The sequence below is a fragment of the Grampus griseus genome (genome assembly GCF_964374135.1).
Source record: "Grampus griseus genome assembly, chromosome: 3".
NCBI lineage: Eukaryota > Metazoa > Chordata > Mammalia > Artiodactyla > Delphinidae > Grampus > Grampus griseus.
In genome coordinates, this window is record NC_139019.1 from 29,781,908 (window position 1) to 29,807,763 (window position 25,856).

General features: G+C 40.8%; 1 protein-coding gene across 1 annotated transcript in view; it reads left to right on the forward strand.

Annotated features, from left to right (window-relative positions):
- SLC1A3 (solute carrier family 1 member 3) overlaps window positions 1-25,856 on the forward strand; it is a 75,137-nt gene that overhangs the window by 14,898 nt on the left and 34,383 nt on the right. Inside the window, exon 3 of the mRNA XM_082652311.1 lies at window positions 5,628-5,765. Coding sequence (XP_082508437.1) covers window positions 5,628-5,765 — 138 coding nt within the window. The remainder of the gene's footprint in view (window positions 1-5,627; window positions 5,766-25,856) is intronic.

Below are 25,856 nucleotides of genomic sequence, written 5' to 3' on the forward strand. Positions count from 1 at the left end.
GCTTTACTGAAGGGAAGCAGGCTTCCCTCCACCCTTCTCCCTCTAACTGGTCGAAAGGGCAGAGTGGAGAGGGCTCTGAGAAGTCTATGTATCAGGCTGTGAGAACTCGTTTTCAGGGAAGACTCTTTTCGTTGCTGGGCTCTGTAATCAGAAACCTGAATTGCTTACCCAGAAAAGCCATCTTTGCATATGCAGAGCATTTCCTCTTAACTTGATGCTGAGAGCTGGCTGACCTCAGCACACTGGCTTCACCTCTAACACTGCCTGTCCCAGCAGAAAGCTGAAGAAAAAAATGGCTTTTGTTTAGTCATTTAACAAATGAACTGAAAAAAAGCTAGATGTGGACTTCATTAAGTAAAATCAACAAAATCCTTCCTCAACTTAAGCTCTCTATTTAGTTAAGCTAATTCAAAAGAGAATGAAAATGTAGATAAAATGTTGTGTCCTAACTTAGGCTCTTTAAATTCGCACCATGTCTACTGAAAGGCCATGAGTACAGCATAGTGGGTGAGGGTCTGGGCCCTGGAGCTGGGTATGAAGCCCACCTCAGCCACTCAGCTGACCTTGAGAAGAGCTTGACCTCTCTCTACGCTGACTATGGCTCCGACTTATACAGGTTTGTGGTTTTGGCAGTTTACCTACTTTGTCAGTGACTGGTTCTCCATCTGTGAGATATGGGTAGTACCAGTCCTGGCTTCCATGGCATCTGTGCTTGTGAGAACTTGGCATCTTGCATGTGCTGAAGACTGTTCGCTGTTGTCATTAAGCATGAGAACCTGAAGCATGTTTTCATTTAATGTCTTTCCCACCTTTGTTACTGATGGTTTCCAAGGATTAAAATGTGTGCACTGGAGGGAAAAGGCAGGCTACTTTAATTAGTAAATTCTATATACATTTAGTTAAATCATTCCATGAAAAGGGACTTGGTGTAACCATTTTAAACAGTGGCTTGATACTAATAACCATATCGTGGGATCCTCAAAAAGTAAGTGGACCTGTGGAAGGTTCCGAAGGTGCCTCTGGGACATCTCTAGCAGATCCAAGGTTAGTACTCAAGTGCTTCTACGATTTGGGGGGTTAGAGATGCTGAAGACCCAGAGGCCAGGTGCATTTGAGAACTGTCTTCAAGCAAGCTAGTGGAAAGAGCACTGGCTTTTGTTTGGAAGCCCCCGGGTCAACCACTTACTAGCTCTGTAACCTCGAGCAAGTTAGCTAACTCCTGAGCACCAGCATATTCATCTTTAAAATAGATACGATAATACCTACCTCATAAAGTTGCGATGAGGATCACATCACCATTAACACATAGCAAGAGCTCAATAAAAATTGCCCTTCCCCACATAATCTTTCCTAAGAGTAGAAATGGCTCGCTTGATAAACCCAGAGACGGTAAAAAAACCAAAGCACAGTCAGGGACAAAACGGATTCAAAGTATATTTGCAATGTGCCGTCACTCTAAACAACTCGTCTCTTCAAAGCACTGGACTTAGAACTATCCCTTATAAATAAATGATGTCATCTTTCTGCAGTTCCTACTATAAAAAAGAGCTTTTAGAAAATGTGGTTTCTGTATCGGAGACGGTAAAGAAACAGAGACATTCTGGGGTAGATGCCAGGACTACACTTCCAAGCAAGACCATCTTGACTGGAAGGAGACAGATGAAAAATTTCACCACCTCTTGAGACTTTGCCTCCTTGACTGTCTTTCTGTTGCTCTGTATCATTAGTAGAGCAGCTATCTTACCAATTTTTTCTGAATTATAATTTAAATGGGTATTTCTGGACTAGGCAGGATCCTACCCACCCTTGAAAATATTGTTGTACGTGAGTAAATACATTTCTAAAACTGTATTTAGAAAGGGTCTTGTAAAACCAAGCTTGTTCTTAAATTGTTATTTGAAGGATATCTAAAATTCCTACTAGAGTGGTATGGTCAAATTCCAGAAGACCAAAATGAGTTTCTTGGGCTTACTGTGCATATTTTTTGTTACAATTGAATGACAAACATTTTAATGCATGTAAATAAAAGTCACAAAACATAACCAATGCCAGTGAAAATACATTTGATTGGAAGTAAACTTTATAATATTTATTTTATTCCTTGCATACTTATTATAAGATAAAGCACAGATTTTAGTAACTTGACCTTTATATGAACAAGTAGGAAAGAACCAGATATAACCAGAGCTTTTTATAATTCCTATGTGCTGTTAATACTGTTGTATTGAATAATGCACACTGAAAATTGAAATTAAATACCTTACCCCAAACAGAGTTCCAGGGAGATTAAAGATTTAAGATTTTAAAACCAAGCAAACTATCGAAAAAGGAAAAGTGTATTGAAGATTTCTCAAACTCGGGAGGGTGAGGGAAATTAAAGTTTATAACTCTTGAAGAAATCACTTAATAAAAAAGATGTGTAGACATTATTTGTAGAACACCTGTATATTTTAAGTAATAATATATGGCAAGCAAATTAGAAAAAAATCTATAGCAAATATTATTTTAAACATAGGCAAAGGGTAATTATCTCTATTATATAAAGAATCTATACCAAATATACACACACATACATAAACTCCTAAACTATCAGGATTTAGTAAATGACTGGTGAAAATACAATTAGGAGGAATGGTCATCAGATATTAAGTAAATTCAAAAGAAAACTAATATACAGACTATTTACTCATTCAAAAATTCTGCTTCTTTTAACAAGTTTTTATGATAATATTCCATTCCTAGAGGTATGGGAAATAAAGTCTTCTCATTCACTAATGGGGTATTAAACTGCTGGGCCAATCCATTGGGAAAGCAATTTGATAACATGAATTGAGGTAGTCATATGCTTTATTTTTTTTTCTTCCAGTTTTATTGAGGTGTAATTGACATACAGCACTGTATAAGTTTAAGATGTACAGCATGGGAATTCCCTGGCAGCCCGGTGGTTAGGACTCTGAGCTTTCACTGCTGAGGGCCCGGGTTCAATCCCTGGTCTGGGAACAAGATCCCGCAAGTCTTGCAGCTCAGCTAAAAAAACAACAACAACAACAACAACACACACACACACACACACACACACACAAAGATGTACTGCATAATGATTTGACTTGCATACATCATGAAATGATTATCACAAAAAGTTTAGTGAAAGTCCATCGACCAGTGATTGAACCCATGCCCCCTGCAGTGGAAACACGGAGTCCTAACCACTAGACCACCAGGGAATTCCCAACAGCTTTCATATACAACGTACAGCAGTGTTAATTCGTCATGTTGTCCATTACATCCCTAGTACTTATTTGTCTTATAACTGGAAGTTTATACCTTTTGACTGCCTTATCCAATTCCTTTCCCCACACACACCCCCTCTTGTAACCACAATTCTGATCTCTATGAGTTTGTTTGTTTTTGAAGTATAATTGACCTACAACATTATGTTAGTTCCTGGTGTACAACATAGTGATTCCATGTCTCTATACATTTCCAAATGATCTTCATGATAAGTCTAGTTACCGTTTGTCATTCTACAAAGATATTACATAATTATTGACTATATTCCCCACACTGTACGTTTCATACCCATGACTCATTTATTCTGTAACTGCAAGTTTATACCTCTTAATCTCCCTCACCTATTTCTCTCCTCCCCGCAGCTGGTAACCAGATTCTTTAATGCACTGGTTTCCTTTCCCTGAACTACACTAAACAAAATATCTCTAGGTAAAAACCAGCCTTCATATATTCATAATGGTGTTTTTCATAAAAGTAAAAACTGCGAAACAACCAAGTGTTCAACAACAAAAATGGTAGTAAGTAAATTTTGATACAATCACTGGATCTGCTATCATGAGGCTTAAAGTGATGTTTATGGTGACTATATATGGAAAAGTATAGTCTGCGTGATCTCTGTGTATTTAACTCTGTAAGAGAACATTCCGGAAAGAAGCTCAGGGAAGCACTAACAGTAGTTGTCTTTGCTCTACTGAAGAGACAGGAAGTATGAAAAGCAGTCAAGAATGTGAGATCTGGGTCCAAACTGCCTGGGTTTCAATCCCAGCTCTGCCACTTGAATGGACGGCTATTTGACTTTGATATGGAAGAGCTGTTGAAATTGGGCATGTTTTAATTTCACTGTTATTAGATTTCTCCATCAGTAAATTGGTGGTAAATTAGTACCTATGTCCTGGGAGTTTTGTGAGGATTAAATATATTGATACTAATACAGGTAAAGCACTAACAACAATGCCTGGCAGATAGAGAGAGCTCAGTCAGTATTAGCTATTTGCTATTTAAATGGTAGAACCAATAAAGGCAGGCTTTTGCTTCCTCTTTTCTACATTTTCCAAATCAACTTTTCTCTCCCGAACATATTACTGTTACATTGGGAAAAAGCAATAAATATTTTTCTGAAGGTCTTGAAAACAGGGTCAGCTGGATTTTCTAGTCATGTAGATTCAACTCGTAATTGGGATATCACGGTGTGTAATCAAAGAATGGATACTTCATGTTGCGGGAATCCAAGAATTGAAATTGGAGTTGCAATAACAATTGAAATGAACTTTGTGTCTCATTTCATAAGAAGTTAGGATGGTTCAGTTTCCTTAAAGGACTGCTTGCTTCCTTTGGAAAAACTTGTGTCTACACAGTATTCTCTCTCCTCCCCCAAACTCTAGCCTCTAGACTACTCAGTACTTCTCTATAACTCACATGGTTTAGTAAAATTTTTGAAAATATTTACAATAATGGAATAAGAAAATTTGGGGGGGGGCAAAGAAAGTTTATTAGGGAAAGGGGAGAAGGAGTAAATTATTCAGTACATCTGTTAATTTCTGAACATTTCCAAAGGTACCAAGCATAATTTGATTTACCTATAATCATTTAAATATTTTTTGAAGTTCCAGGAGCAGAATCAAATTAAGGGGAAAATTGCTTTCTCTTTCCCTTATTATCCCCTAAGTTTTCAGGGAAAACTTTTGGAAAAAGTCTCTGCTAATTTTGTAGTCTTCTTTTGCCAGCAACTAGCAAGTCTGTACAATATAGTTGCCAAGGCAATATCGGGACCATGTAGACAGAAGGTGTGGTGTGTAGACAGGGAGATGATGAAAATGGATTAACAGTGTGAACAAGAAGAGGTTTTTTTTAATTGTAAAAAATAAAATTACACTACCCTTTATAAGTGGTTATGCCAGCCGTTCTAACATCTGTTGTTACAAAAGAACTTCATTATAATAAGCCTTTTTTTTTTTTCCTATATTGCCTTGTGTGTGGATACGTGATTTGTTTCCTAGATATGCCCCCTTTATGACTGTGTCCTGGGCCATGTCAAAACTGGTTCCCCTGCATGCAAGTTAGACAAAGAAATTTTTCATTTGCTAAGACCAGGAACATTTTTTCTCTAAGTTCTACTCGAAGCCCTGAATTCAGCCAGACCCTTCCAGACTATGATTGAAAAGACAGGCACACCCCTTGCTCCAAAGTGGCACAAATATTTGCTGCTTAAATAAATCGAGTCTCCTTAGACAGGAGTGATAGTCGGCCAAATGCTTGCTTATTTTTCTACGATTGTTACAGTTTCGAAAAAGACTCAACTTTTCTTCTTTGTTTTGTTTTTGTTTTTTCTCCTGCAGGTACAATCCTTGGATTTACCCTCCGACCATACAAAATGAGCTACCGGGAAGTCAAATACTTCTCCTTTCCCGGGGAACTTCTGATGAGGATGTTACAGATGCTGGTGTTACCACTAATCATCTCCAGTCTCGTCACAGGTACCCTATGCAGTTTTGTTCTGTTTTTTTCATGTGTGCTTATTGCAAAAGATCGCTTAGAAAAACAAACGCTTTAGGTTTCTGCTGGATGCATGCTCTGTTCTAGAAAATAAAAGTCCCTTCAAAATGATGGAAAGGAGGCTTTAGTAATGCATGAATGATTATAACTCTCGTATTTTACCAATCACAAGAGGAAACGGATTTGAACCGCCACGTAATCTGGTCTGCCTCACTACAAAAGAGGCGCACTGCTAAACACTACACAACCAGCCTTCTCTGCCCACAGCGATGTAGTTGACAACAGCGTACAACAGGTCTGTTTTCTCACCCTCTTATCCCACCCAGATAACATCTGGTTGGACAGCCTATTAGCTATTGATGCAAGAATGCTTGTTCTCAGAGCCACCACGACTTGAGCGGGAGCCTTCTTGGAAGCCTCATCAAGAGGTAATGCCCACAACACACTCACCAACTCTGCTGCCACCAACACTGTATCTTTTCCTGGTGAACCCGCATGATTTCGTTCCCTTCTCCATTGTCCCCCACCCCCGTTGCCTTTTACGCTGGTGGGAGAATGGGGAGGGGGTGGGAGATTTTCCCCATCCAGATATTTTGTCAGTTGACACTTGGATTTTCAAGGCACGGAAGCTTTGCAGGATAGGATTCTTATTTTCTATGAACGTGAAATAACGATTTACGCCTGCATGGGAAATGGTTGAAGAGTCACTGGTACCTGTGATTGGAGAATACAAACAGAACCAAGAAGTTTTAGAAAACTCTTCTCTTTCCCCACAGCACATCTCTGACTTGGAGAAGGAATGTCCATAGACACTGCCCCAGCAGGATGGTTTCTGAGTTTGTAGCTAAAACCCAGAACTCAGGTATTACTGGCCCTGTTTTCTCTTCCGTCTTTGGCTTACTGCCGACCCTTAGGCAGATCGTTCTGTGGCTCCGAGCATCTCTCCCCCCGCCCAGGGAGTTCTCAAGGATATTTATAATCGCCTTTCAAGATCTCTGTGTAATAAGAACAACATAGGACAACTCAAAAGTCTTGGGGCAAGATTCTGACTGCTCTATGCCTTGGAGGGCTGGCCATTACTTGGACAGAAACTATGTCAGTTTGTTTTTTTTTCAGCGCCTTGCAGATCTCTGCTGGCTTCTACTTGTTCAGGTCTTCAAACAAGTGATTGCATGTACATAAAGCTTCCATTGGAGGATGAGGTGCCCATAAAACAATCAAGTAGACAGAATGATTTGGGGCACTTGTTTTTGAAACTGGCCTGGCCCATTGCTGACCAGAGGTAATCACAGCGGCCACGATTCTTATCAGAGAAGCTAAATTCATGCTGATGTGAGGGCACATCCTCATTATCTATGTGCTGCCATTTTCCTGGGAAACAAGTTCTTGCAGAAGCACTTAGAGGACAGAGCTCACATCCACTATTTTGTTTAATGGTACAGGGAGTCCCTTCCCACCATCCCTACTGGCTGGAGTCTGAATTGAGTACCTGCAGTTTTTCTGGATGCAAACTGTGGGGTTTTGGGTTCCTTTATACTGTCTCTTCAAGGGTGAGAACAGTGTTTAGAGGTTTCTGCTTTCTGGCAATTGTGCTAAAAGTCCCACTGTGCTACAGTGGGTTTTGTAAGAGGAAAGCCCTCATTTGGTACAACTAGAGGAAATATTAGCTCCCTTTAGTAGCAATCCGAGTTAACAGTTATTTGAAGTGGAATTTCCTGGTATTTTCTAATACTTAATACATCAACTTTGTTGAAGCAATAAGAGCTTTCGTTGAGTAATTTTTCTGGGAAAAAAGATAACCCACTATGATGCAATCCCTCTGCATGGTTAAAAAGAAATTGTGCGTAAACCTTGGAGAAATTATCAACATTTATAATATTGGTGTTAAAGAGAAAGGAATTATAAGCTGCAAACAACCAGTATAAAATGAACTTTTAAAATGTAACCTAATTGCAAGTTGGGAATGCTGCCACTAGGGACCATTAAAAGAGTGTCAGCTCTTTTCCAGGACTGTTAAGAGAAGCGGCTTAATTTAGCTTGCCAAAGATCTTTTTAAGGTGTTGGTCTCAAAGGAATAATTTCCAAGCTACATGGTAATTTAGATATTCATGATCAACTGGAATGAGTGATAGATTCCATAAGAATTTCTTTCATGGTTTTAAGTACAGGGATTCTAAACCAAAGCAGGGTGTGACTCGGTGTGAATGAGGGGGGGGGGGACTTTTGCAAAGTACACACACCCCAGGGGATCCCTGTGTGTGTTGGGAAGCATTATTGGAGAATGTGCTGGGAGACAACAAAGTCAGGGTCCACTATTTTAGAAAGGAAAAGCAAACTCAGATGCCTCCAGTGGCCAAGCGGGCGACGTATATACATGAAGCTGCCCTTTCAGGCCACTTTTTGTTTTCCTACTTAATAGAGTCATGGATACAGAGAAATATTTCTCTTTGACAGGAGAGGTAACAGAGATGAGTGTGATGATAAATGGAAAGTGACCCGCTGCAGAATAGCGTAGACAAAGGGAGGCAAGATTGTGACCTGAAAACTATCAGCTCCAGCCAATTGTTGCCATGTGTCAGCAAGGGCCAGATCTTCCAATTTTTCAAAAGAATCCAGAAATCCAAAAATTGATAAGAACCTAGATTTTCAAACATTGACATAATTAACATCTGCAGGCTCAGTCCATCCCTTGGGCTACCAATATTGGAACTCAGGTTTCAGCGTCAGTGCTATTAATTATAAGAAATGCACTGATAGATTTGTGCTCCCATCAGGCTATCTCTGGGTTTCATATGTTGCCTCATTCCACTGTTGGCAGTTCCATATCGAAGCTTAACTCAACATGGAATCAGCTACTGAACACCACATGTATTGTCTACTAAACAAATAACTGTTGGAAAACTTCTCCTCCACCTTCTGGGTATTACCACGTTGTGTCCTAGCCACGTTGGCCTTTTCTGCGCCCGACAAGAACACGAGAACTCAGCACTCTTAAGTTCAAAAGTCCCAGGGTCTGTGCAGACAGAAGCTGAAATGCATGAAACCCTTATTGCGTTATTTCCATTTGGCATTTTGTTTTAGAAGGTTCTGTACATTTAATCACATTTAAACTCTGAGACATTGAAGTTACGTTTTCATAGTTGGAACATCCCTGTTGGTGAATTGTGGCACTAGACCCCCTGTAAGCCATGTTCTCCTTTTTCTGAATTTGAAATTTTCAATCCTTCCAAACATCCTTGGTGTGTATTAGCATTCCAGAAGCTGCCAGAGAGAAGCTGGAGAAAGCCTAATGGCTAGATTTGCACTCAAGTACCTATTTTTTTGAACAAGAAGAATACTTGTATGCCAACATACCGCACAATAAAATAGGGGATTGGCACCAATTTCTATTGATTTGGTCAAGATAAGCAGCCAGACTAGATATTTCATGCCAGAATTATGAGTTGGCTCGGCTGACTTAACCCTGATGAAATTCACTAGGTAATAAGTAAACTCCATTTCAGGTTGCTCTGTGTAGGCGTAACCATCACCTCCTCCTTACTTTGGAATTTTTTCAGAAAACTAGTGCTTTCTTCTTTTCTCATTCTAAGTGTGCCTTCCTTCTCAATCACTTACCTCGAAAGGAATCTTCCGTGTCTCCAGTTTTCTGGAAGGGGGATGCATCCCTTTGGACAAACATCTTCCAAATCTATAGACCAATGAACTCAATGGAATGTGGGACTTAACTGTAGTTGAAGCCAACAAGCTACACTCAGCAAAAGGCTCTCTTACCTGAGAAGATGAAAGTACAGACAATAAATGGCGTACCTCAAAGTATGGCCCTTAGTGTCAGAGAAATGACAGTTACAATAAAAATAATCTAAAATTTTGTCATTTCCTTTAACACAAGAGGGCAAAAAATGAGCTAGGCAATTCTTAGTATTTGGACATGTGAAAGGTTTGCGAAGGCCTTGCAAAAATGAAAGCCAAAATCACACAAGAAAAATTTAATATTTTAAACTATTCATTGTCATGACTCAGGGATATAGCTGAGGCCTTTGTGAAATAGCCCAGGATCTATGTACAAGAAAAGGGACTGTAGATTTCTTTGCTTTCTTCCCCCACACATACATTTCATTGAAGGAGGGAAAAAAAATATCCATCTCGGGTAGGGAGGAGTTTCTTTGGGCCTCCTTTTCATTCTCTGTAAAACGAAGGTGTTAATGGTACCTATGTCGTGGGTCTGTTGTTCTGAGGAGTTATGCCTGGCACACAGTATGTGCTCAATTAATGGTAGTTATTGGCAGTCAGAGTAGCAGCAGTGAGAGCTGTCCTGGTCCACGTTGTATAAGTGAAAATTCTAGAAGAAGAAGAGAGCTTCAGTTCAGGGGCATGTAACTAAGCCTCCAGATTCCTCACGTCTCGTATGTCTGTGATCCTTACAGCTATCAGTTTCCTATTAAAGGTAAATTAAAGAAACCATGGGTAATGGAGTAACAGCACGGGAAAATTCCTTCCTCTCTACTGGAAGGGATTGGTTTTTGCCCTGCAGTGAGGGATGGGATGACCTTATCACAGCTGCATAATTCTAAATATTATCATTGGTTATACAACTGCCCGGTCTTTCCTGAGAAACTTAGCCCCAGTGTGTGGCACCCTGGAATCCACAGGGCAGCAAATTCCACGTGCTGCTTACATACCGAAAGCGGAGCCTTCCCAGCTAATCAAAACGTTGACAAACTGAGTCTGTCTCAACCCTCGAACACACTTCATGGCAGCCTGGAAACAAGGTACCGAGAAAGCAGCTTCAGCCCAGCTCATTTGAAGCCAACCATTGGCCCCGCTTTATTTTCTATCTCCATCTGTTTACAAACGTGGGAAGGGAGGCTAAATAACATCCCTCTAGAGGGAGAGGTTGTAAGATCTAATGGGAAGACCCATCTGAGGGCTAAAGAGATCACCCGGCTTTTTTGCATCCTATAGAAAGGAAATCTGGGAAATTAAATGCTTTTTATTTATTTTTAGTGGATTTGGGTTTTGGTAAAGCATAGACAAATTTATTTAAGTCTAGCTGTCCCAGAAAATGTCTACCATTCTGTCGCAGACAATCTCATTCACTAAGCACTTGTTGAGCTTTTTTACGTACCAGCCACTTTTCTAGGACCTGAGGGTCCCAAATGAGGAAGACAAGACCCCTGACCTCAAGGAGTTCAGAGTCTGGTTGGGAGATAGACTCATGATTGCAGCGTCACGGGAACAGTGACCCAGGGAAGAAGAGCCCAGTGGAGGACAAAGTAGGGACTGAGTATCAGGCCATTCCTCTTCCTGAGTCTCCAGTTTTCAGGCTCCCCAGTCAGCAGCTTGTTGTTGCTTTCCTCACACCTGGCTCACCGTTAAACACGGTAAGAGCCAGAGGGGGGTGCCCCGTGACGTTCCCAGCAAAAGTAACCCCGGGGAACATAGCCTCACAGATGGGAAGTCAGAGGGAAGAGGCACCTAACAGGGTTTCAGTCACAGAAACTTTCCGTTTCAGAGCAGAGCCACTCAGCTTTCAGGAGGAGAGGCAGGAGACTGAGGCTGTCCAAACTGGAAGGCAGAGAGAGGTGACGCTATGCATCCCGACGCCCAGGACAGGAGCCCCCTCTCCAGCACCCCGGAAGGTGGCCATCAGCTGCCTCCTGAAAGTTTCATGCTTAGGTGGTCCGAACTTGAGTTGCACTTGTCTCCTGCGAGGTCCACCTAGTGGTGCTAATTGTGCCCCACGGAGCACAGTTCTTCAGCCAGTTTCAAGAGGGCATCTGAGCACAGCCTAGAATTTCTCTCCCAGTTCTTCTCATGTGCCCAGTCCTTCTAGGCCCCTTACCAACTGGGTGGCCCTCTCCTGAATCCCATTGTTTCCTCAGAATTGAACCCAGAGCTCCAGGTGTCACGTGACTGGGTAGGGAGAGTCACCAGGAACCAATCCTCTGCTAATACCAGCTGGGGTTGGGTCAGCTGCAACAAACCACTGGCTCAGAGGGGTTCAGCCTGTGCTAACCTAACCCCTCAGAATTGAACGTGTATGGAAAAACTTTTGTGGTAAAAATGGAACAGTTCTTGAATTGAAAGATCAGAAGCCCCAGGCTCAAGGCTTTGTGTGAGATTTGACTTTCCAGAAGGCTTGGGGTTCTATGAGCTGGGATTTTTTTTTTTTTTTTTTTTTTTTGGCCACACGGCTTGTGGGATCTTAGTTACCCAACCAGGGATTGAACCCAGGCCCTCAGCAGTGAAAGCACGGAGTCTTAACCACTGGACTGCCAGGGAATTCCTGGGAATTTTTATCTGTGAATTTCAGCAGCTTCAATGTAGCCTGTGGTTTTGATCGGTTCTGGTTTGTAAGACATTTTTGAAAGTTTCTTTAATAAAATTAACAAGAAAGAAAAAGTTAAAACTTCTTTTAAAATTAAATTATTCTCTAAGAAAAATAAGATTTTTTTCCCCTATGTTACCAGTTTGGTGATTTCTTTCAAACTACTGTGGAACTACAGGTCTGTGGGCCGTGTTGGAAAGAGATGCTTTTCTTCTGCTGATGTGATAATGGTTTTCAGTAGAGCAATGATGGATCCTGATGAATTCTGACTGGAGATTTGTGCTTAAGGACCCACACAGACACCCAGTCTATGGACTTTGATTTGAATGGACTTCTGCTAGGAGAACTGCTCACCTTGGGAATGACTAGGAACCTGCATTCCATTACAAAAGACTTCTGTGTGTCCCATAAAGCCAAGTAAAAAGATGCTGGAGTTTCTACCAGCAGAAAGAGACAGACATAGAGATAGAGAGAGAGAAGATTCTGTAGCCAGACAAGGCTTTCTGTGGCAACGCCATGGGTTGTATGTCTGCAGGGGACAGTACGCCATCTTCCCTCTGTTCCGTGTTTAGTGAGTATTTCATGATAAGCAGAAAGAAGGCTTTGGGGTGACAGTATTCTCTGCTGAAGGATTGATCTGCTGGAATGATCCAGCCGATTCTGAGTCTGGGTAGAATCTAGGTTCTCAAGCCTTATGTTTGTGCAGATTTATTTCTCTAGGCAAGATAATCTTCTTTTTAGCTTCTTCATGGAGATCTTTGTAATAACCCCAGATCCCCAGGCTGGAGGCCAGCGCACTACCCGTAATTGCACTTGTTTTGCTAACCCAGCAACATCTACATTATCAGTTAGTACTGCTTTCAAATGTCCATTTCCTGCACTCCCTCGTATGGGGAAATAGGTTTTGCTGTCTTTCTATTTAATTTTTTAAACAATTACTTGAGTTTCCATCTGAGTTTTCCTCAGAGGGAAGAAACTTCCCCTAAATTACCAAGGGGGTTTCCTCTCACAGGGCACTGGATGAAGGGAGGCCAGTGTCTGAGCTCTGTGGTGCTGGGGACAAGTAAACAAGTCAGAAGAAGCTCCTGGCTAATCATTTAGAAAGAATTCTGTAAGAGCATGATGGCAAGATGATTGTAGGCCTCCTAGATCCAACCTGTTGAGATGATATTTATATTACCAGGACCTGTCAGTGCTGTTGGGTGGGGGGGGGGGGGGAATAAACACACACACACACACACAATCTTGTGTCATCTATAATACCCCCGGACCCTCTCCCCCACCTATACTCCTTCCCACCACTGGATTATTTTGAAGCAAATACGAGATACTTCATTATGTTTCTAAAAGCAAAGAACACATAAGACAGGAATAATATTTTAAGACGATTTTAACTTGTTTCATGTTTCTTTAATGTTGTACACACACACACACACCCACACACACCAAGAGTTGTCAGTCACTTAAAGAAAGTGTTGCCAACCAAGCTCTTTACTTTCTTTCCGTTTGTGGTATAAACTTCTCTACCAGTGCTTTACATTAATTACCAATGCTTCCAGAGAGCACGATGCGTCTCTATCTAGTAGGAGATAATGCAATAAAATGTTGATGCTATGAAATCTGGGAACACAGTTTTTCATTATAGCACAATATGAATATGGGTCTGTGCACACATAACATTGTATGTTTGTTTTTTCCAAAGTTCTTCTGACTCTGAAAAGTACTACAGTCTGACTGTTGCCTCTACTCTTTTTAATTTGGAACTTTTCCAGAATTTCTTTCTGTACTTTAAGGTTTCTCAACTACATCATGTCTCCTTAACCTGTAATTTGAATGCACTGTTCTCAAAGGAGTTTGTGCTAAGAGCTGAAGTTTCATTATTTTAAAACGAACTTTCCTAAAGAATATTGCAAAATTTTCCTAAATTGATACATACCATAAAATCCTTAATATCAGCATACCCTACCTACACAGTATGTATTTATTTTTTTAAAAAAGATGGAAACATTAGTAGCTTCTATACTGGAATCTTGCTGTAGTTTTAAATTTTAGAATATAATTTGGCAGTCTTACCTTGGGACCTGTGCTTAATGACATATCTGAAAGCATTCCTTTGGCATGCTTAGGCTTAGAGCCAGACATTAATGTAGTAGTTCTTAAACATATTTAAGAATAATAAACTGGAAATTCATAACAATAACACTCATGGGTACATTCAAAACGTTTACATATTAAATGATGTAGGAACACATTTACTGTGAGAGAATATGACTCTTAGTCAGTATGAGAACAAAACTACAAGCATATTTCCATGAATAGTAGAAGCTATTAAATCTAAGCATGATTGACAATTTCAAAATTTCTAATATCACTTAGGCATTATATTTCATAATTCTTAGCCCCTTTTTTGCCAGTATTCACATGAGTAGAGGCAAGAAACACTTATGAAAAATTTATAGGGAAAAATCTTAGAATTGAAAGAATTCAATCTATTGACTTTATTCATTTTTTTTCCCTCTGAACTGGACACGTGGCATCATTATTTGATTTTAGCAGAAAACAGATATTCTATGGAAAGATGGCTAATGTCAGTATATAATTTCCCATTAAATAAATACCTGAACACTAACTTAACACCTACCAAGTAAGGTCAAGGGCCTGAAAAGTGCTGTATAAAGCACATAAGCATATTTGGATATATAGCAGTGTGTATCAGACTTTCAACTGCTAGAGACATCCTTGTTGTCAGACTTTGCCCTCTACCACTAACTTCCCCTTGTTCCTTGTTCCTTGGAATGATAGAAATCTATTTTACAATAGAGAGGGGCTTTTATTTATATGGAGTCCCTAAAATTATTTCTTGGTATTGGTAGACTTAGATTTATCTTATTTTCAAGATGGTTTTTATTTTTTTAACAGTTTTTTTGAAATATAATTCACGTGCATACAGTTTACCCATATTAAGTGTATAATTCAATGGCTTTTAGTGTATTCACGGAGTTGTGCATCTGTCATCACAATACATTTTAGAACATTATTACTAACCCCCCCAAAACCCCACACTTCCTAGCCATCACCCTCAAATTACCCCATTCCTCTAACCCTAGGCAAACATCAGTCTTCTTCATTTCTTTATAGATCTGTCTATCCTGGACACTTCATATAAATGGAATCATACAATACACGGTCCTTTGTTACCGGTCTCTTTCAAGGTTCATGTTTTCAAGGTTCATCCCTGTTGTGGCACGTGTTACTATTTCATTCTCTTTTATGGCCGAATAATATTTCATTGTTTGGCCATCCCCTATTTTATTTATCCATTCATCTGTTGGTGGACTTGGGGGATTTTTTACATTGCAGGCAGGGCGCTCTTATGAATAATGCTGCTGTGGACTTTCATTGGCCTATGTTTTCATTTCTCTTGGGTATATACCTTGGAGTGGAATTTCTGGGTCATACGGTAACTCTGCTTAACCTTTTGAAGAACTGCCAGACTGTTTTGTAATTGCACGTGTAATTGTAATTTACATCCCCACTGGCAGCATAAAAGGGTTCTAATTTTTCCACGTTCTCGCCAACACTTATCATGTCTTTTTTTTTTTTCTTTGCATTTCCCTGTAAAAGATGTATGTTTTAGCTAAAATTTTCGAAGTCATAAGATATGTAGTCTGGGTATTATAACTGTGCATTTCATGTCTCAAAAAAGATAAAATTCAAATGTTACATCTTTGGTTATACTAAAATAATTGTTGAAATCCTTTGAAATGTATGTAGATTCATCAATTATAACTTTTTGTTATGTTAGAATATAATGTGTTACTTTCTTTAGCTATAGTGAATAAAAATCAGCTTAATTAAAAAAATAAGACAGGTGACACAACAATGTGAATATACTTAACACCACTGAACTGTACCTTTAAAAATGGTTAAGTTGGTAAATTTTATGTTATATGATCTTTAACACAATTAGACATTTTCAAATATAAGGTAGATGTAATATTTTAATGTCAGTTCTTTTGAAAGGGGCATTCTAAATGCTTGTTTGCTTATTAATCTAACCTACCACAGCTAGAGTTTTTACACATAGCTTTCAAAGGACATCATACACTGCTTAAATCAGAGAGCTTTCTCCCTGTGCCGGGAATTCACTTTTGGAAATGTATAGTATAGATGCTTGAGGTATCCAGAATGTTAAGTCTTGAGGGCAGTAATCAGATAATCTCTCCAAATCGAGACATTCCTCAGAGGCCCCTGTGGTTTCCCTGAAAAGGTAGTTGGGGGTCAGGGTAGGGGTGTGGGAAGAGACAGACAGAAGCAAGAGGACCTCTGGATTACATACTCGAGTTTCCTCCCAGGAATGTGGGTGCTAAGACTGGAGTGCTGGTACAAATCTCACCGGTATGAAGTGGCCTTTATGAGCTACCTCAGTGGCCTGGTACATCTTAATTTACAGAATGTCCCCCGTTGCTGAAAGTTCTGTTCAGATCTTTTATAATACTACTGAATTATACATTCATTATAATTCTCTGCATTATGAGCTATAATTCCAGGTCAGTTATTTTCAACTCAGAAGGAAAGGGTTTACTTCCTTAGGTGTCTGCACTTGGGTAATTCCAGAAGAGCCCCTGAAGTCCCATTCTTTTAGGACCCTCCACTTTTTAAAGCACTCGTAAGACCTCCAATCCAAATCTTGGACTGTGTCTTTGTAGAATGGCTTCTACTGCCTTTTGACCATCAGTAAGCCAAAGCGAAGCTTGCCAACTGACCATACTCAGTAATTTGGGGGTTGTTTCATTCAGCTCCCATCCCATTTCCTGAATTGCCAGCTGTGAGTTGTACCTCCGCTTGGTGAGTTAGTTTATGGTGGTACTGATTATTGCTCATTTGTGTGCCTGAAGAGGACTATAGCCCAAGCAACCTCTTGCATTGATGGTGAGATCCTCTTACAAATGTATAAGTAATGTACAGGCTAATTATAAATCATTCATTTGTGTTTATTAAAGAAAATCCCAAAGACCCTTTGGTGTAAGCAAAATGTAAGCCACTGACCACTCTTTAAAGAAACCAAGCTATATCGCTAAGGGAAAACTAAAGGTGGGTGGGTCTTTTGAAGTTGACGTCATGGAGGGCAGCATTGGTGCTGCTGCCAGAGACAGGATGGATTATTGGTCGGACCAAGGGAAGTCTGGAATTTTAAAGAACACTGATAGAGTATTACAAGCACTATCCTTGATAACAAGGGCTGGCTTTTTTTCACTGACAGTTGGTTTCCTCTGTTTATGCTGCTGTTTCAGATTATCCTTTCTGTGTTGAAATCCACACAAGGGGCATGAGCTTAAAACCCTCAAAAAATAAACAAAATATCCCAAGCTTTTTGTAAGTCTAAATATTAGACATTGTTCAGTCATGTCTGCCCCCTCCATCGTTGGACAAACCACAGTGGTATGTGGGTCGGCTTTATCCTCCAGCCCTGTGATCTGCTGTCAGTGGCTCTGGGCCAGTGTCCTCTCCAAGTGCAAGCTGCATGAAGGCAGACAGCGTGTCTCCGTTCTGATTAAGCTTTGCAGCCAAGCTCCCCCAAAGGCGCCACATTGGCACGGTGCTGTGCAACTGTGTGTACACGTTGACAATGACAATTTAACCTCCCGGCTGGGAAATGGGATTTGGATATTAGTAGGAAAACAATTTGTGGTCTCATATTTGTGGTCTCTTAAAGGAGAAAATTCTAAGTGGTTCCTAAGTCTTGGAAAACTTTCTATTTCAGTATTTCAAGAGTCCTCCCAAATAACGCTCAAAGGGGTATTTTTGAAAAAAAAAAAAAAAGATTTCTTGAAGCTTTGCAAGTACAAAAGTTCCTGCCTCCGTGGAGTACAAATAGTGCTATATGAGGGAAGCAGAGGCGTGGGCAGGAATTAAAAGTACATTACATCCACCCGTGTTTATTGTGCTACAGTATTGGGATGTAAGGGTCAGAGGTAGAATTGGTCCCTTGGGATGTTTCTTGTTGAAATCCATGGCCAAAACGCATCTATTCTAATAAAACATAGGTTCCACATGACACCATAGCATTATAAAATACATATTTGTGAGAGTTGCAATGGAATTAGACTCTGCTCACCTCATACACACAGGTGGTGCAGAGAAAGTTGCATGATTCTGCATAACTAAGTTTTAGGTTTTCATTAATTACCCTATTGGAAATACGTAGTTCTTCTTTTGTAGTTTCAAGTAAGAATCTAATTTGACCATTTTCTGCTTAAAATACTTTATGAGTCCTGTGGTACTCAACTAACACTCACTGTTAACAAATTTCCATACTCAGCCACGTGCCGCTCATAATGCAACTTATTACAAGGACTTGAATGAAATAATTTAATTATTTTCAATATACAAAAGGCAAAATTAGCTGCCATGAATTTCTCTGGAGCAAAGCATACTCATCCTTCCAAATAAGTGTTCATTTTTGACATTCAATCAAGATACACTCAAATTCAAATATATCTTTCATTAAGTAGAGTATTTCCTTTGGCGTTCAAAATGATTCCAAACTTTGCTCAGAGAAGAGAAAGAGAAAGAGAGAGAGAGCAGATGTATTAAGGAAATTTAATTAATTTTACTTGACACATTCCTGCCAATCTACTCATTGATTTACTTACACCAAAGAGTACATATAAAAATTAAGACAGAATCCGTGATTCTTTCATGGAAAGAGATTTTTGTCAACACTAGAAAAAGTCAGATTTTGGTGAAATTCTGACTGCAAGGCTGTTTCCTTAAATATCCAGACTCTGATCATCTATTTTATTTTATTTTTACAACTGAAATCATTTTTTGAGACAAGGTAGCCATTCCAACAATTATTATTCTTTTTTTGGGGGGGGGGTTACGCGGGCCTCTCACTGTTGTGGCCTCTCCCATTGCGGAGCACAGGCTCCAGACGCGCAGGCTCAGCGGCCATGGCTCACGGGCCCAGCCACTCCGCGGCATGTGGGATCCTCCCGGACCGGGGCACGAACCCATGTCCCCTGCATCGGCAGGTGGACTCTCAACCACTGCGCCATCAGGAAGGGCCCCAACAACAATTATTATTCTTTAAAAGAGATCAGTTTCTTTTATCGAAATTTATCAGAGTAACTTCATGGGTTTTTTATGCCTTGTTTTTAATTTATCCCAACCCTTATGTGGAGAAGGCTAAAATGAGCTCTGGGTGCTGTGAGTTTGTAGTGAGCATTCTCTGCATTTCTATGTGATCACTTAGAATTTTCTTTTAATTAAAGCAGTAATCAGCATTAAACTTACCATTTGGCACATTTTTTTTCCTTTTTTTTTTTTTTTTTTTGAGGACCAACCACATAAGTGTGCAAGAAATTGTATTTTATTCTGCCAAATACCTTTCCATTATTAATTTTTTTAAAATGATTGCACTGTCTGAACGTCAAAAGGAAATTTTTAAGGTTTGTATGTTCGATTATTTTATCTACAGCCAGGACTGTGCCACTCTGAGCAACAAACTTAGGTTTCAAAATTTTAACTTGGGAACTTCTCAAGGAAATTTGAGATTTGTGTCCATAAACCTTTTCTTACTGATGACTAATATAAGTTGGAACACAGTTCTTAAGTTAAATCTACGCTTTTTGCCCCCATAGTTCATCAGCTCTTTGGACAACCTCCAAATGCAGTCTGTACCACACTTCATGCTGTCTCCTCTGAGTAGTTTGAGAGTTTGGCTCTTACAACCTTCAGTTGCCCTTGGAAGGTATTTATGGCTTTGATGGGCTTTGTTCACAGTCACAGTGTTCTTGTAGATAAAACCCCTTGGCTTTCTTGTGACACTGAGCTGCTGATCCCAACTTCCCACATGTACAGTCAAAATCCACTTTCAAAAAGTGCAGCCTCACCAGGAGAAAGGCTTGGAAAGGACTTCTTAAGCATGAGCAGACCCCCTGTGTGACTGGTCTTTAGAGATAGTGAATCACTCTGTTTTTCTTTCTAGCCACAGACATTGTGAAAAGACTCAGTGGAGAAAAGAGCAGGATTTGATCTCTCTTGACTCTAACTGCATTCATGACCTATGGTTCAAGAGTTGCTAAGATTTCAATAAAAGAAAATAATATGAGAACAAAAACTGTTTTAAGAAAACACCACAGATACACTTTTTTGTGCTACATATCAGTATAATGAGCAGTTCTAATAGTACAGTACAGTTATTATATTCCTTATGTATGTTGAATTATGAAAGGCACAGTCCATCCTAGCTGAATAAATTTATCTGATTGCCTCAGGGGTAAAAGGTTCTCTGAGGATTTCGTTTTCTCTATAATGAAGAATGGACAGTTGGTTTAAATTCTTATTTTTAGCCTTCCCAAAATAAAAACACAGTCCTAACTTCAGTTGGTTGACAGGACCACAAGAGAAAAGTGGCATAAAGAACAAGGCTCTGGCCTTTCTGCTGCTTATTTGTCTGTTAAAAAGAAAGGTAGGGCTTCCCTGGTGGCGCAGTGGTTGAGAGTCCGCCTGCCGATGCAGGGGACATCTGCATGGGATGGGAGAGGCCATCTGCATGGCAATGGGAGGACGTCTGCATGGCAATGGGAGAGGCCACAACAGTGAGAGGTCCGTGTACCACAAAAAAAAAAGGAAAAAAAGAAAAAAAAAAGAAAGGTATTCCTATCTCTTTCAGGAACTTCATTCCAACAGATTTTTTTCTAGAACAATTCCTGACTGTGTTGAAAGATCAAGGTAGACTTCACTTTGAGAAAATACCCAAAAGGGAAGTCCAGATCAACGGTTCTCAAAATTTTTCCAGCCCCAACTTACTTGAGAGAGAAAAATCACTCTTCCTAGTGATTAATAGTAACTAATTTAATCTCTTGTTTTTGTTTTTATTGGTATGAGGAGAAGCAGGAGGAGCCTTGTAAGTGTTGTTTAAAAGGGCTCTAGGGCTTCCCTGGTGGCGCAGTGGTTGAGAGTCCGCCTGCCGATGCAGGGGACGCGGGTTCATGCCCCGGTCCAGGAAGATCCCACATGCCGCGGAGCGGCTGGGCCCGTGAGCCATGGCCGCTGAGCCTGCGCGTCCAGAGCCTGTGCTCCGCAACGGGAGAGGCCCCAAGAGTGAGAGGCCCACGTACCACACAAAAAAAAAGGGCTCTAAACTCATTTTTCCCCACTCCCCAACCCTTGAGGGAGATGTGCCTTCTCTATTGAGAATAAGTGTTTTCCAAAAATAATAAATCATAAAATGACTCACCATGGATTATTTTAGTATATTTAAAATCTGACTCAAGCTTTTAGGAACATTGATTTCACTTTCAGTTCACTTTCAGGATTAAATTGCTAGGCAGATGTGAAAGTAGAGTTTGGGAATGTCAGTCTACCTTACTGCTTTTATCTGGAATATCCAACTCTTAGTGTAGAAGCAGGTGGGGAAAGTAAATTCACTGTTGGGGAAACTTGTCCACTGTTTCTACCCTGACCTCTAGCTCTGGGATGAAAGTGAAAATCATCTTTCCTGGATACAGGCTAGGGACTTTCTATAGTCTGAGGGAAAGTGTGGTTTCCGTAGGAGTCATTTATGTCTAAAAAGAGAAAAATTATTTTCCCTAAACATAACCGTAATGTCCATTATCATTTGTTTAAAAATTAACAGTGACCTCTTAATATCATCCAATCGGTTTCAAAACTCCCCATTTCTTTTCTCCCTCTCTTTTTACAGTGTGTCAGTTTGAATCAAGCCACATTCATAAATTGAATTTGTTTTGCATATCCCTTAAATCTTGTAATCTATAGATTCTTTCTCTGTCTCTCTGTCTCTGTCTCTATTTCTCTGTCTCTGTCTCTCTCTTTCCCATCCTTTCCTTTTGCAGTTTATTGAAGAGACCAGATTGTTTGTCACGTAAAATTAGTTTTCCACGTTCTGGATTTTGCTGATTACATCTCCCTAGTGTTGCTTAACATCTTCCTCTGTCCCTCAGACCATGGTTTTTTGGTCAAGAGAGTCACAGGTAGATACAAGCAGTAGAAGTCTGTATTGGAAAGAGGCCTTGAAGAGCCTTAGGATCCACAGCTTTCAGGAGCTGGTAAAACAGCTGGCCAAAGGCTCCCGAGTTACGCCAGCTTTGACAATGTGATTGCTACTCCTTTAGATTCAAAAATTCTTCTTTTGTTTCAAGATGGGAGAGAGCTATTGGATGTGTTCCCAGTTGTATGCAAACTAGAATTACCTGCAAAATAAACTTAAAGACACAGTAAAGCCTTCATCATTCTGAGCCTGCTTCCCCACCTGAAAAGGACCCACTGGTCCCTTTCAAGTCACTAAGATTTTACAGAGCTGGTTCATTATTATGAAGATGGTGAGTGCACGTAGAATAAATGTATTCCTGGTGAAAGGACATAAACGTGGAGGAGAATTCAGCTATTTTATATTTAGAAACAGTAGGAAACGATTGAAACTTTGTTGTTGTTTTTCAATCAAAGGAAATGCAGAAAGGAGGGGCTAAATCAGAAACTTCGACCCTTCTCCCACTCCTCCCCACCCCCAGGCTTGTTGATTCTACCTCCTTAACTCTGACTTCTGACTGTGGCCACCCCTCCACCAAGTCCAGACCACACCGTCTCAAACCCAATCTGCAGCCGCAACACCATCGCTAGTCTCCCCGCCTTCCCCCCACTCCCCATGGGGACCTGCCGTTTTCTGACCTGCTTTTTTACATGAAGACTGCATGATCTTGCTAAAATTCCCCACTTTGCTTTCGAAATAAAGGTCAGAACTCTGAGCATGGCTCCTGCTTGTCTCTTTCCATCTCATTTCTCACTGTCTTCCCCCCATGTCTGCCTTGACCCTTTACCTGAAACCCCTCCTTTCCCTTCAGTTCTTACTTTAATGTCACTTCCTCCAGGAACCCTTTCCTACCTGTGCTGTGGCCCCATTGTCATTTTCCACCTCCTCCAGCCAACTGTAAGTTTCAGGAAAGCGAGGGACCATTTTGTTTGGCACTCCATCCCTGGGGGCTGGCAACAATCATTTTTTGAGATCCCAGAGAGTCTTCAGTTATTTTAGAAAAAGTCATGAAAGTCTCCTTTCGGATGCAAAAAAGTGTTATACCCTGCATACCATTTTTCAGAGAGGTTAATACGGGAGGGAAGAAGCATCAAAGTTCCAAGGTGACCCAGCTCCTTCTGAAACTATTCCACTGTGTCCTTGAGTAGCATCAGACCGGAACAGCCAACATTTGGACTCCTGACTTAGAGAAATATTGCACCCTACTGCCAATTTATGCAGTTGGCGTGTTTTTTTTTTTTTTTTTTTTTAAACAGGCAAAGAGAGCTTTAACATGCTTTTTCTGGAAAGATTCACTGATTCAATCCTTCAGTTAATATTTGGTGGAGTGCCTTCTAGAGCCGTGGCATGCAATTCTGCCCTAGGACATGAGAGTGTGTGCCGTTTAAAACAGTGAACGTTACATGGGAGTTTCTGATTGCCAGCTAGTTTGCTTCCCTGATAGGCATTTCCGGATGTGAGGAAAGATTTATTTTGGCATCCCCAGCTCCAACTGGTATGCGCGCACATCTACAAACACGCGCGCACACACACACACATACACACACACTCCATACTTTCTCCCTCAGTGCTTAAGATCATCTGTCTTCAACGTTTGGAAATTGAATTTACACTACAGCAGAATAGCTGGCTCTCAGTAATTTTCAAGGGGAGAAAGGGCATCTTTCCTTCCCCAGGATCTGAGTACAACAGCTTAAAAATAGAACAATGTGTTTTGGGTGTTTTTCTTTTCATCCTTTGCATCAATAGCAGGTGTACAGTTACAGACACAAAGAGCTAGATTCACGTCTTCTGCGTGCCTGTGGAGGATTCCCAGAGTTATCCAGGGAGCAAGACCTGGCCTAAAATGTTTAGTAAAATGAAAGTAACCCAATACAGCTGTGTGTTGCTAACGCTGCCGTATCACATGACTTTATTATTCTCCTCCCATAGTGACTCTAGGAGGTAAATGCCCAGTGGAAGAAAATTTCACCAAGAACAATTTTTAGGTACCAGTAAACCATACAAAGTTAAAAACTTAAAAAGTCCGATTAGAACAACTGACTCGGCTACTGTAGAATTGCAGGCTTTGAAATGGTTAGGGAGAGGGTGCTGAAAATTGAAATGCTTCCACTGGAGAGCATAGCTACAGCTTCACAAACCAAATGTGAGATTAATTTGCTAGTTTGCTTTTTAATGCATTTTCTAAGACGTACTTCCTAAGTTGTTTTATGATGTCTTCGGGGCATTGACCTCACATGTGCTCTGTGACTGAACTCCTCGTCCATTTTGCAGCAGGTCCGTGGTCAGTAATGGCATTCCTTAATGAATAAGTTCACACATAAGTTTACAGCGTGGAAGCGGCATCCCCCGCTAGCACACTTCTCGGCAGCTACATGCAATTCTTTCACTTCCTCCCTGAGGAAATGGTTTATAATAGATTTGAACAGATGCTAGGTGTTTGGCAGCATGGGGAGGGGTACTAGTTTTCAAATTTTGGGTTATTTCATGTCTCCCAATTAGAAATTCAACAGCCTGTATGCCTTCGATGTGCTCCAGCGTTCACAGAAATACCTAACCTGACTCCGCTCTTAGCCCTCGTGAGCTCTCTTAACCTATTTTATTAGTTCTGACGACATCACTGCTAAATCCTTGTCTGTCAGAGTCCAATCTGGTAAACATGCACAGGCAGATCTGATTTGGCACTAAAATTGCTCCTTCTTTCTAAATGTGCTTTTCCAGTTGTCCTGACAGCAAAGGCAAGCGTTGCCAGGACCCCATCTTACAGGTTATCACAGTTCCCCAGCTCCCCTTCCACAGTGCTCCTCTTTTCTTCTGCCAGAACGTGGCTCCCCCAGCACTGCTCTGCCTGCCAGCCTGTGAGCATTAAGACCAGCCCTGGGTTGGAGCTCTGTCTGTAGCTCTGGGCCTGGCATACAATAAGTGCTCAATAAATTTCTTTCAAATGAGCCAAGGATGGTTCGCCAAGGAAAAAGTAGAATGTTCCTGTTTCCTTCTTAATCAGCTTCAATGTCAGAATCTTCCTCGGAAGCGGTTCCTATGCCCCGCCAGGAGCGTAAAGAAAACTTTGTGCAGACAGAAAACCCTCAGTGCATTGGATAAGCCAGTGGAAATGTTCTCATGCTTCCAAACACCCGGTGGAGGATTAAGGAGCACGTTTGTGTATCCTGTGTGCTGATTCCCAGTGAATGGTTATTCTGTTCCCCTTCTTTACGCATTTATCTCCCTACTTGAAATACTTTGCATCTCTACTCATCTGGAAGTTATCCCACAAGCCCTCATGAGGCATTTTCACGTGCTGCGGCCTCAGCGAGGCTGTCGATACACTTCTCAGGGAGCATGGGCTCTACTGCTTCCTTTATTTTCCCTGTCAAACCTCGTCTGACTCTGTGCTTTCACTGGATACTCGGCAAATAGGTCCTGACAGCATCTACCATATGTTTTTATGCTTCATTCCCTTCCGTGTCCTCACTGCTTTTGTGCTCTGAGTCATGCACCTTGGCTACTGTCTAGGTGAGGTTGTTAGTTCATTCAGTATTGAGCTCCTCCCGTCAGCTGCGTTAGGTGCTGAAGAAGGAAGTCACAGAGCTGTTAAACAGGGACTCCGGGCTCTGGATGTCCTTGCTCTGTGGAGAGATGAGATGTTTAATTCTGAAAACTTGAAGAGGGGCCAACTGAGCAGTGCAG